This window comes from Tursiops truncatus, chromosome 9 (assembly GCF_011762595.2).
Source record: "Tursiops truncatus isolate mTurTru1 chromosome 9, mTurTru1.mat.Y, whole genome shotgun sequence".
NCBI lineage: Eukaryota > Metazoa > Chordata > Mammalia > Artiodactyla > Delphinidae > Tursiops > Tursiops truncatus.
In genome coordinates this window covers 99,943,099-99,955,411 of record NC_047042.1, presented here as the reverse complement: position 1 = coordinate 99,955,411, position 12,313 = coordinate 99,943,099, and the positions used below count along the sequence as shown (strand labels likewise).

The 12,313-nt window shown below is 53.6% G+C and overlaps 2 protein-coding genes across 8 annotated transcripts in view; one reads left to right on the top strand and one right to left on the bottom strand.

Annotated features, from left to right (window-relative positions):
• GALNTL5 (polypeptide N-acetylgalactosaminyltransferase like 5) overlaps positions 1-5,523 on the bottom strand; it is a 125,578-nt gene extending 120,055 nt beyond the window's left edge. Inside the window, exons 1-2 of one of the 4 annotated variants that reach the window (XM_019930315.3) lie at positions 4,131-5,523; positions 414-489 (exon numbers count right to left, since the gene is read on the bottom strand). Coding sequence is in view for 3 of the 4 variants with exons in the window: in XM_073810117.1 (XP_073666218.1) it covers positions 414-442 (29 nt within the window). In the remaining variant the exon portion in view is untranslated. The remainder of the gene's footprint in view (positions 1-413; positions 490-4,130) is intronic. The other 3 variants (XM_073810117.1, XM_073810118.1, XM_073810119.1) reach the window with 3 other exon arrangements.
• Positions 5,524-5,543: 20 nt separating this feature from the next.
• PRKAG2 (protein kinase AMP-activated non-catalytic subunit gamma 2) overlaps positions 5,544-12,313 on the top strand; it is a 277,712-nt gene continuing 270,942 nt past the window's right edge. For all 4 annotated transcript variants that reach the window (XM_033863525.2, XM_033863524.2, XM_033863527.2 and 1 more), the window contains exon 1: positions 5,544-6,260. In XM_033863525.2, coding sequence (XP_033719416.1) covers positions 6,147-6,260 — 114 coding nt within the window. In that variant the 5' untranslated portion in view covers positions 5,544-6,146. The remainder of the gene's footprint in view (positions 6,261-12,313) is intronic.

Here is a 12,313-nt window from a genome sequence, read left to right as displayed (position 1 = left end):
CACGTTCAAAGCTCAGAACTAAGTTGAGAACCAACAGACACAGACCTCTAGTCAAATCCTGCAGCCCAGGGAGCCCAAACCCATTACCCGGATGGGAGGTTATGCAGAGCAGCCATTGGTGGAACCAAGGACTTTCCTCCCAACTAATGCTGTTTCTGTGTTGATCACCCTCAGTCAAGGAAGGGAGCATAACGGCTGGGATTACCTATCCTTTTATTTAGCAAACCGACCCCTCCCCCTGCCCAGTGCTGGGTGGCCACACAGACCCTGCTTGCTGAACCTGTCATTCTTTAGAACTGCCGGGTGTGCGTGCAGACACAGAGCTGATCAAGACAGCAGGCTACTCTCCAGAGAAAAGATGGGAATGACAAGTCTGCCCTTGGGAGAGTATTGCCACAAGAGTTTACCTTTACCTTAATCCAAAGTACTTCTTAGATTCCATGATCGCGACTGCCTCATGGTCAACTGGTGTTATGGGTGAAGAGCAATCTGGAACACACAGAGAGAAGTGGCTTGCGTGGGTCCCCCCCCAACCCAGAAAATCAAAAGGGACCCAGGAAAGGGCTGTCAGGAGAGGTGCTGGTCCGGAGCACCTGCCTCCACTTCCCCCCATGGATGGGTATTCATGGTTCCATTTGCACCAGGGAGCACAAGCTGTCACAAGGTTACACAATCAGTGGCCAAGTTTAAAGGGAGATAAAAACCGGAATGTGACCCTCAGTCTGGTTTTCATGATTAGATAACACCCTCTTCGCTTGATAGCCCACGAGCTATCAGAGCGTTTACAGGGTCGAGTCCAAGCCTCATGGTTTCCTTGTCCCAAGAGTTGCTTTTTTGCACAGAATTGAGTCGCTGGTGTCCTGACTACATAGACCACTGTTTTCCCCTCAACTCTATGTCACAGGCACAGAGACCAAGGCAGCTAAGATGTTCAATCATTTGTCCAAGGTCACCCTGACTGAGGTTCCTCAATAATGCTGTCAGCCTTGTGCAAAGCTTTTCAAAAGGAGGGGCCACATTTTTTAAATGTCATTCCAGAGGACACAACAAATTAAGATCAATGGACAGAAGTTAAATGGATTACAAAGCACTCTGACAGCTAGTCTCAGTTTCCCTCATCTGTAAAATGCCTAGGAGAGTTTTCTTAGGGGATTTTAATAGAAATTAGGTAAGATAATTAATATGAACTACCTAATATAACGTCTGGTATGTAATAGGTAATCAAAAAGTTAATTCCTTTCTTCTTCCTGACAGTGGAACATATCACCACTGAATACAGGAATTCACCAGACACAGATGTCTCTCTACAGACCCTTGTTCGCCAAGATTCCTTCTAACTGTAACATTCCAAGTTTACAGGGCAGACTTTAAATCTATGAGCGCAGCACAAATTCTAAGACTTTCTAAGTTGTCAATGCTCTACTAAGATGACTCATGGTTTCCAGAGTCATTTTCATTTATATGGGATATTAATAGACAAAATGGGAAAAAAAAAGGGGGTGGGTGGGTAGGGACTAGTTAATCTAGAAAACTAGGCTAAGTGAAATTCATCCTGTAAATTCTTAATCCAGGGTTTCATTTATGTTGACTGTTGTACCCTGTGTATTTCACTTCTCTACCAGATTGTAGGTCCTCAGTGCAGCATTTTAAATGGTCTTCTCTGAATGAAGTGCTGCCCTGGCTGGGAAAGAGCTGGCACCATCACAGTGCACCAGTGTGATGACCAGGAGCCCTGGCGGGTACATCCAATGTCCAGGGGATGTTAGTCTGGGGTGTTAGTGGTGGTATAGCAATTACACCAACACATGCGTGGTATAAAACAGGGTTAATAACATCCTCTCCCACAGATGTATTGAAACACCCCAGCAATGGCACCTAGTAGGTGCCCTATATCAGTAACTCTATGAGGAGCCTAGACAAATGATGCCCCAAATGGACACATCTTCAAAACACCCCTTTCCCCTGAGAACCTCTGTCTTAAACCATCTGTGGAGAAGGACCAGGGGTCTTTTGTTTGCTTGTTTGTTTTAAATGCTCAGTTCATCGCGAAATGATACTTTTGAAAGGTTCAATTAAAAAAGGGATTCCTAGAGCAGTAAAATTACACAAAGAGGTACAAGATACAATCGGGACAAAACACATGTCCCCATTAAAGAGGCCTTAGAAATCTTCTAAATGCCATCCCACTCCTCTTACAGATGGCAAAATTGCTCACAGCCACACCGCAGATCAGCGGCAGTGCCGGGAGAGGACTGAACTCATTCTCCTGGAACGCGGAAGCTGGTTCCCTGACAGCCCACGGTCCTGGCTAAACCCTACTTCTCATCCTTCCATCAATCAGAAGGACAGGGCCACACTAGGGTGAGCCAAAATGAGGCCCTTGCCCTGGGTGTGAAAGTTAAGGAGTTGCCCCCAAATCAGTCATGAAGATAAATAATATTTCAATGCAATATTTTGTATAGGCAAGGCTATGCTGTGATAACAAGTAAATATCAAAATCTCAGTGGCTTTAACCCAATTCAATCAAGTCCAATTCAAGTTGAGTTGCCCTCCTCCATCTTACTGGGTGCCACCTGAAACACGTGACCTCCAAGATCATGTGGTCTCCAAGATCATGGTGGGAGGGGAAAAGGGAAATGGGGCAGACATACTAACTCTTCACTGCTTGACCCAGAAATACTACTACTAATGCTACTCGCATTTCATTGGCCAGAATTAATTACACATTCCTATCCTAACTGCCAGGGCACTGGAAAATGTAAACAATCATATAGATATTTGGTGACCACTAAGAGCCTCTGCTTGATTTGGGGGGGAAAAATTATATCTATAAACTTCATTTTATACCCCCCAAAAAATCATAATTTTACATAAAGACGGGATTGGTAACAGTGCTAAGCTGAGCAATATTGGAGCCTGAGGCAAAAGGCAAATTCAGTAACGCTGTCTTTATTCAAAATTTTTCTATTTTGTTCAGCATATATTTGATTGCATTAGTTTTGCAAAGGGAGTCATAGGTCAGGGCATTCAGAAACAGTAGACCTCAGGGGTCATTACAGAGATGCTGTGGCTTGGGCATGCCACATTTAGCTACTCGCTAACTGTGCAGGGACTTCCCTGGTGGTCCAGCGGTTAAGACTCCACGCTTCCAATGCAGGGGGCCCGGGTTCGATCCCAGGTCAGGGAACAAGATCCTGCAGGCCGCAACTAAGAGCTTGCATGCTGCAACTAAAAGATCCCGCGTGCTGCAACTAAGATCCAGCGCAGCCAAATAAATAGATAAGTAAATATTAAAAAAAAAAATAACTCTGCAGCCAGGTGAAGGAGAGAAGGGGTTTCGGAGGGCATCCCAACGCAATGTGCCCCCTCCATTCTAAGACTTCACTGCTTGGAAGATATATGATCAATGTATTAATATTTTTTCAGAAGGAAAAAAAATGGCTGGTAAACTTCTTCTGACCCCATCTATAAGAAACACACAAATTAAAAAAAAAAAAATTAACATGTGGAACCCCCAAAAAGGAGAGGGCTCTTGAAATGCAGGCAATATGGTAAAATGTTTTGATTTAAGATTCCCAGGCAGTAAAGTCTGCACTCCAACAAAACAAACTCAGAAAACAAATGAATCTTATTAATGAATGATCAGGCATATTTACTCAAATCAACTGACAAAAGTACGTATTCTAACAATCGCTAGACGAGGCCCTTCAACCATGACAGGCCTCAGGCAAAGCGTTCAGTGTGCGAAACAACAGCGGCTTCCTCATTCTGAATCCGTCCCAGGAGGGGCCTCCCAGTGGCTCCCGGACTTGCCCTCCTGGTTCTCCATCTCTCCTTTTCAAACCCGTTCTCAGGAAATGGAGTGATTTGGATGCCTTGGCAAGTAATCATTGTGATAGGGATTAAAACACCAAACTGAAGAGATGAAATTTAAATGACGGTTGGGGAGTCATTTTGAATGAGTAAGGGTGGGCTTTATACCACGTCACATAGGCTGAAGGTCCACCCTTTTCTCCTTCTAACCAGTGTTTCTAGCATTTAGTGAAATAATGCAGTCAGTCTCCCTGAGTCTCCTGAAATCCTCCTGCAGGCAGCCAGTTAGAAAAAGCTCAAAGCAAGAAATGCCACACCTGTGGGGCAGGGATGGCCACTGGGTTTTTGAAGCCAGGTGCGGTCCCCTCCAGAGCACTGCGACCTTCTGTCCAAAAAGCACTACTCCGGGACCAGGAGGGTCTTCAGTCTGGCTCCATTCTGGACTGGAGAGCCGGGAGGAGGAGGAAGGCAAACCCACCAGAAACCCACCCCTCTAAACCGCGGCACCACCCAGACCGCAGGAACTCGGACGGGAGAGGGAAACAGGGAAGATGGCTGAACCAGGGTTCCTCCTGGCTGGGTGGGGGGCACCGCCTAAGGGGCGGCCCTGAAAGCGGGCTCACCCTTCTCCCCAGGAGAGAACTGTGCATATCTCCGCACCTGGACAGGAGTGAAGGCCACCTCCTCACAGACCCCAGGGCGTTCCCAAAGCGACCTGTGTCCCGTTCTTTCTCGGGTGGCCTCCCCGCCCCACCGATTCCGGGGAGCAGCAGCGCTGACGTCAGCATTCAGGTTGTTCGAGTGACTTTGGGGGCCACTCTATCCTCAGAACCTAGAGCAGGAGCGGAGGCGACTCCCGACCGAGCACTCACCTTACTCCCAGCCAGGCATGCAGGGGGCTGGGGGGTGAGGGTCGCGCCATCCTGGGGCCCACCTCGGCGGGTGGGGGGGCGCACCGCCACCCGGGAGAACGCCCCACCGGCCCTTGGCTACGGGCGGTGCCAGACGGGCAACGCGGTGGCTGAGACCGTGGCAGCACGTGGGGGACTCGCGCGGGGTTTACCGCCCTCTCCTCCACCTTTTCTTCCGCAGTCTTAGGAACCCCGCGTTCACGGCGGCGCCGGGTTGCTGACTCCGCGCCCGACACTTACCGCCGATCCCCTGGTGAACCTAAGCAAAGCCGGGTGGGGTGGGGTACGGCGGGATGGGGGTAAAAACCCGCACTCCGCCCGCTCTCATTGCGCATTCAGGTCCGCACGCCGCGGGGGAGGGCCCCGCGCCGCGGTTTTCCGAGAAGCACGTGCGGGTCAGCGCGCATCCCACAGAAACCCGCGCTTCCGCCGCGGCCGGGTCTGCGGGGCACAGGGCGCGTGTGCGTGTTTCAGGGGGTGAGGCATAAACAGACACTGGGGGACGGCATGAGTCAGGAATCATCTCGGAGCGAGTCCCGCGCCGCCGCGGCCGCAGGGGGCGGCGGGGGTCGGCGGGCGGAGCGGGAGGGCGCGCCGCACGCCGCGCACTTCCTGTTCGAGGCACGCCGCCGTCCACCGCCCCGCGAGCCTGCGTCGGTGCCAGGCCCGGCCCTTCGTTGACCCCTCGGGCCCCCGGGCCGCGGCGAGGCGGCGGCACGGAACGGGCGGCTGCCCTCCGCTCCCCGCGGGGCTCCCGCACGCCCTCCGGCCGGCAGGGCGGCCGCCAGAACTCGTGCTCGCAGTCGAGCTTCAGCCCAGTTGCGAAGAGTGTTAGCGCTTGCACCTCCTCTTCCCCTCCTCCCTCCCTCCCTCTCGCCCAGAAAGGAGGACGGACCTAGTTCCAGGCTGCGGGCTGGTTTATTCTCCGGTGGAGGGTCATATAAACATTCAAACTGTCTGGCTCTCGCCAGATTTTCCACTTAGGCATAGGCATAGGAGGGCTGCTTCCCAAGTTGCCGTGTTTAATTGCACCTGCCTTTCTGATTACCTCTGGGAATCTGTGGGAGGAGCCGAGAGGGTGGAAAATGTTGCTTCGCTTTGCAAAAGGAAGAAAACTTTGTCACCCAGCGGGAGACCTCTGCCACGCGTAGCCCGGCGAGAGACCAGAACCAGGACAGCCTTTGGCTTTGATTTCGCATCCGAAGAGCCCGTAGGAGGAAGAGGACACGTGAACTCGGCGCTCCCGCCGACCGCCACCCCAGCTCCACCTTCCCTCCCCGCGGAAGTCCCCACGCGGTGTCTTCAGGGTGCAAGGACAGTAAACAGCGCGTGCGGCTCGCGGCCGACGGCTGGGGCCGGACTGGGAAGTAGAGGACCGAATTCCAGGAACGAGTCACCCGGAATTAACTTCTGGTTAAAGTTATGGGAAGCGCGGCCATGGACACCAAGAAGAAGAAGGATGTTTCCAGCCCCGGCGGGAGCAGCGGCAAGAAGAACAGCAGCCAGAAGCGGCGTTCGCTGCGAGTGCACATTCCGGTGAGTCCCACCCCGCCGTCCCCGGCCCCCCACCCTCGCGTCGCTCCGACCCGGCGCGGAAGCGGTTAACGCGGGACGCCCCGCGCGCGCCGTGCGTGCCCCTCCTGTCACTTCGGGCGGCTTGGGGAAGGGTGGAGGCGCAGGGCCGAGCTGGGCCGCTGTGCCCGGGCTCCATCTCTCTTCCCACCCGCGTGCGAACGGGGCGCGGCGACCGTCTGCGGCGGGGGCGGGAGCTGCGGGGCGGGCTGTGCGCAGCACGGGATCCCGCCGGGTGCGGGCGCTGGGGCGGGGGCGGAGGGGCGGTGCGTAGCGTTGTTTTGTTGAAAAAGGACAGTGTGGACTGCGCTCCGGAGAGGTGGAGCCGCGCGCCGCAGCCCGAGACTGAGGGGAGGGGCAGTGGGTGGGGACAGCGGGGGAGGGGGGCGTTGGTTGTGTAGCTGCGCCCTCAAATGGACACTCCCTGCTCCCCAGTTTCCCTCGGGTGACTCTGGGCCGGAGGCTGGAGACTCCTCTGCAGCCGGCCCCTTTGCCTGACCGTGGGAGCACCTTTCAGGCCCTTGGGGGTTCGGGACTGCCTAAGGCGTGCAGGGCCCTCGCGAACTTCAGCCCTGGCCACGCCGGCAGCCGGCCCGGACTTTGGCGACATCAATCGGTCTGCTGCTTGACTTTGTCCAGCTGGAGGGAGCGGCGGGCGGGGTCGTGCGCCCACCCTGCGCTTTGCCTGCCCAGGTAGCCCGTGGCCCCCAAAGCCTTCCCTAGCCTCCCCGTGGGGGGACGTGCGGCGCAGCCCTTACCTGCACCGGAAGGAAACCCCCAACTGGGTCACACCCCCCAACCTTCACCAACCAAGTAAATGTACACACACACACACACACACACACACACACTCACACACACACACGAGGGCTCCATGGAAAATGCAATTTTGATCACGGATGAGGCTCTTGGGCACAGGTTGGGGGTGCGCGGTGAGTCCCACCCTCCAGGGCTGTCTCCGATGACACTTGTTAAAGACACCTCCTTAAAGCTAATCCTTCCTGACAGCAGCATGGGGCCTGGGGGAGGGCAGCTGGTCACGCACTTTCTGCTGCGAACCTCCTTAGGCACTTCACTCCTGTGTTCGTTGACCGCAGTTCCTCCTTCCCAGGCCTGTGTGCACACATTGGCCAGGAAGGGTAGGGAGCCCCGGGAGCCCCAGACACCTGATGGGTACTTTAGGGAGCAGCCCCAAGTGGCGAAGGGTGGCCAGCCCTCCCTGGCAGGGGAAAGCTCAGGGAGCAGGTGACTGGACCCCTGCCTGCTGTGTGACCACCAGGGGGATGACCCAAATATGCAGGAATAAGCATTCCTTTGAGTAAACATTCTATATGAAAATGAGATATTCCTGTTTACATTGCTAATGTGAGACATTTTAAGCCATGTTTGTAAATAAAAAGTTAGACACGGGCTTCCCTGGTGGCGCAGTGGTTGAGAGTCCGCCTGCCGATGCAGGGGACGCGGGTTTGTGCCCCGGTCCGGGAAGATCCCACGTGCCGCGGAGCGGCTGGGCCCGTGAGCCACGGCCGCTGAGCCTGCGCGTCCGGAGCCTGTGCTCCGCAACGGGAGAGGCCACAACAGTGAGAGGCCCGCGTACCGCAAAAAAAAAAAAAAGAAAAGTTAGACACAGGTACTCCTGACCTCCCTCGGCAGTCGTCGCTTGGCTGAGCCATTTAACCCCTCAACTTCTCCCATTTGTCAAACAGATAATAATTCTGCTTTGCGTACTTTTCAGGGATGTTGAAATAAAATAACCCCTGAGAAAGCTCTTACTAATACGAAGTGTTACATGAATGCATGGCTATTACATCTACATCGGAGCACCTAATTTAAAAGAGAGAGAAAAGAAAATGACATTGCCCAGTGCCCAGGCCATATCGTATTTACGTTTGGTGAGGGTCTCAAATAGGAGTATGTGTGGGGTGCTCTCCAGAGGTGGTGTAGGACGGAATCCAGAACCCGGAAAGGGAGCGCGCGGCCAGGCTGTGAAAGCGGAAAAGCCACGATATAGTCAGAGTACTCCGACCAGCCTTCCTGCTGCTGGTGATGTCTTTGGCTGATTTAGACAACGTTCTTGGCGTGATGCAGCCCTTACAGAAGGTTCTGTTCACTCAGTTATTCCACGACACGTGTGCTGTGCTGCTTGATGGTGAGATCCAGGGGGGAACGAGAGGGGCTCTCCACTCTCACAGGGCTTGCGTTTGCTGCGGGGGGGGACCGAGGGGGTCTTCTCACTAACCAACTAGTAATTACCTGTTGATCCTTGTGCTGGGCTGGGTGAGAGTTACACTCTAGCTGGGAAAATACAGCATTCAGACAGATGTTAGCAGATGACCCAAGGGCACAAGGTGACCAGTGCAGGCAGTACCTGCTTTCAGAGGGGAGAGAAGGGAGAGGTGGCAGTACATAGACATGTTCAGAGGGACATTAGACCCAGAGGCGGTAGGCAGGACAGAGACATGCAGGGGTTACCCCTGCCAGGGAACCAGCTTGAGCACCCCCATGGAGTCGGGGAGTTGGAGGACTGCTTCCAACTCCAGGGAAGAGCCCCTTTTCATGGAAGAAAGCGTTCGAGAATCAGAGTAATCAGAAATACATCAAGGCCAGATCAAGGAGAGCCTTGAGGTTGGATTGCATGATTTAGCAAATAAAAATACCAAATGCGGGCTTCCCTGGTGGCGCAGTGGTTGAGAGTCCGCCTGCCGATGCAGGGGACGTGGGTTCGTGCCCCGGTCCGGGAAGATCCCACATGCCGCGGAGCGGCTGGGCCTGTGAGCCACGGCCGCTGAGCCTGCGCGTCCGGAGCCTGTGCTCCGCAACGGGCGAGGCCACAACAGTGAGAGGCCCGCGTACCGAAAACAAAACAAAACTAAACTAAATGCCCAGTTAAATTAGAATTTTAAACAATGAACAACTTCTTAGTATATGAATGTGCCAGGCACCATTTGGGATAAACTTATACTAAAAAATACCCATCGTTATCTGAAATCCCAGTTTAACTGGCGTCCTGTATCTTCTCTGGCTGCCCTCCCTGGAAGGTAGGCCCGGGGATGAGGATGTCCCCTGAAGCCACTGAGAAGCTGCAGTAGACGCTGTTGGTGCCCTGCCCCGTGTGCCCGTAGCCCACCCAGCGTTCTCCACAGCCTTGCTGGACAGCTCCGCTCCACACCACAGTTCCTCACTGTGTCTTTCTTGCTCCTGAAGGAACCCTCCTGAATAGGGGCAGTTTGCTCAGCCTGAGTACAGGCTGGGATGGAAATGCTGGCATTGGGATTATGCCCTAAGGGGCAACCCTCAGGCAGGGAGGGATGCAGGTGGGACTGTTCCCCAGCCTCCCTGTCCCTGGGGTTGATGGTTCTGACATGGGCTCCGTAGGATGTCTCAGAGGGTCGCAGCAGGGCCCAGCCCCCGTTGCCCACAGTGGTGGTCCGATCATCAATAATGCACCCTTTCTGGTTGTTCTGACTTCCCTGCCTCACTTGCCCTGCTCCCTGGGATAAATGACTGAATCTAAGTTGTTGTCTCACTGTTTTGGGGGGGGGGGGCGGGCGGGTGATTTAAACTAAGAAGCAGTTAAAGGTGATGAAAACAATGCTTTGTGAGAACTCGCTAGCCTGGTGGCAGCATGCGCCAGGACAGTCGGGATTCTAGAGAGTGACTCCTGGAGGACATTGTGGCCTGGCGGTCCTGTGGGTGGGCTCATTCGGTGGCCTCCAGTGCCACTCACAGTGGTGAGGCCTCCTGGGACCTCCAGTGTCCAAGCGCTTGTCTTTTTACTGAATTGGATTGTGTCCTTTTTGGACACGATTGGACTCTGTCTCCACCCCCATATCTGGTGCATGAACAGAACCATGACCAAGGATGTTGGGGGAAGTCGTTGCAAACCTTCATCCTAGGCTCTGATTGTCTTTAACCATCTTCACTCTGCCTTCCTACCAATAGCGCCTGCTGTGCCATGAGACACCAGAAAAGAGGAGTCAATTTTAGGGGGTACACTAGGGACTTGGGTGACAGCGGGTAGTGGAGACCCGGAGTTACTAACTAAGGTAATTTATTCATTGAATTCTATCGTAGGGAGAATGGCCCTTGGGCCTAATGGAGGGTGTAACCTTGCTTGATTTTAATCTCAGCTTGGATCACCTTTATGGGAAACCATCTCGGATCTTGTCAGGGGAAAGAGAAGGAGAGAGAGGAGGGGAGGGGAGGGGAGAGGAGAGAGGTGAGGGGAGGGGAGGGGAGAGGAGGGAGGGGAGGGGAGGGGAGGGGAGGGGAGGGGAGGGGAGGAAAAGGAAGAGGAAAGGCTGAGTGCAGGTTCCTTTGGGGTTGCACTGGGCCTTTAAAAGTAGTGAGATGGGCGTAGTGTTCAGAGTCCTGGTGAGTTGGCGCCTCGCCTGGGTTCTCTTTCCTCAGCCTTCATCTTTACTGTAAAGTGGGAATAATAATCAAGGTGGTGGGAATGCTTTTAGAAAATACCTCATTAGAAGTCTAGCTGTGTGTGGCGATCTGCTAGCACTTTGCCAGAGAAGCCGTTGCTGGGAGTAAGCATGTTCTTTCCTCCTTTTTGTCCGAGAAAACTTATTTTCGCTATTAATGCTGAAATTCATGTATCTTAGACATATTTTAGTTGATGACTGTTGGCTGGGTCGTTGACTGTATTGTTGGTCTCTGGAACTCTTCACAAGCCAGTGACAGAGCAGGAGACCAAGGGGGCAGGGAGGGCTTTGGAGAGAAGGACCCGCACAGGAGCCCGTGGGGACAGAGGCAGCTGGAGGGGGTCAGACTCGATCCGAGGTCGTGGCCCGATATTTACTGCTGGCAGAACGCACAAGTCCCCAGGCCTCTTGGGAGAGGTGCTCCAGAAATCCTTCACCGTCCCTGGAGACAACCTAAAAATAGAGCTAGGGGCAGCTGGCCGGTCCCAGAAGGTTGTGGAGACACAGCTTGGCTTGGGCCTGCCACTAGGGATGCCTTTGCTTGTGGTGTCTCCGGAGGGAGGCCTCACGCTGCTGGAGGCCCAGCGCCCTTCACCTTGGCGATGGGCCGGTGACCAGTAGCCTCCATCCAACCAGATCTTCTCTGCTAGGGCAGTGCATGGGGGGAGGGGCCATCGCCCGGATGTGGGTGGGGATGAGAGCTGCCTTTCTGCCCCCAGGGACTGGAGGACCCAGTGACAGCAGTGCTCACTGCCCAATACACCATGGAAACACCCTGGACTGAAGCCTCGGTGAAGAGAAAGGGGATGCCGGGTGGCACAGTGGGGGTGTCAGTTTTGACCTTGGCCTTGACCTTGGTCAGTTTGTACCACCTTGAGCAAGATTTGCTGGGTTAGGGTAGTGTTTGTTTTTTTTTTTTTCTTTTGTGTCTGGCTTTTTTTTTTTTACGTCTTTATTGGAGTATAATTGCTTTACAATGGTGTGTTAGTTTCTGCTTTATAACAGTGAATCAGTTGTACATATACATATGTTCCCATATCTCTTCCCTCTTGCGTCTCCCTCCCTCCCACCCTCCCTATCCCACCCCTCCAGTCGGTCACAGTACGGTAGATAGCTAGTGGGAAGCAGCCGCATGGCACAGGGCAGTGTTTTTTAAAGTGCAGTTCGTGGACCAGCTTAAGCAGAACCACCCGGTGTTTGTTTAAAATGTAAAATCCTAGGTCTCGGCCCAGAGCTGCTGAATCAGAGTCTCTGGGGAGTGGGATCTGTGGTTCTTTGTTTCTGGTAAGTTCTCCAGGTGACTCCTATGCCTACAGGGGTTTAAAAAACAATTGATTTCCAACTTCCTCAGTTGGAAACACTGATCCCTTCTTCTGCCCCGGTGAGTTATTCCATCAATCTGTCCATCCACCCATCTAAGTATCCGTGTGTCTGTCCATCTATCCATCTGTCTCTCATCTGCACTTTTTCAGCTGTCATTGAGAAGAGAGATCCTTGGCTGCTGTTAAACAAAGGTGGAATATTTCTGGCTCCCAAATAAAGATGAATGTCCAGATAGGCCCCCAGCCTGAGTAACCCAATATG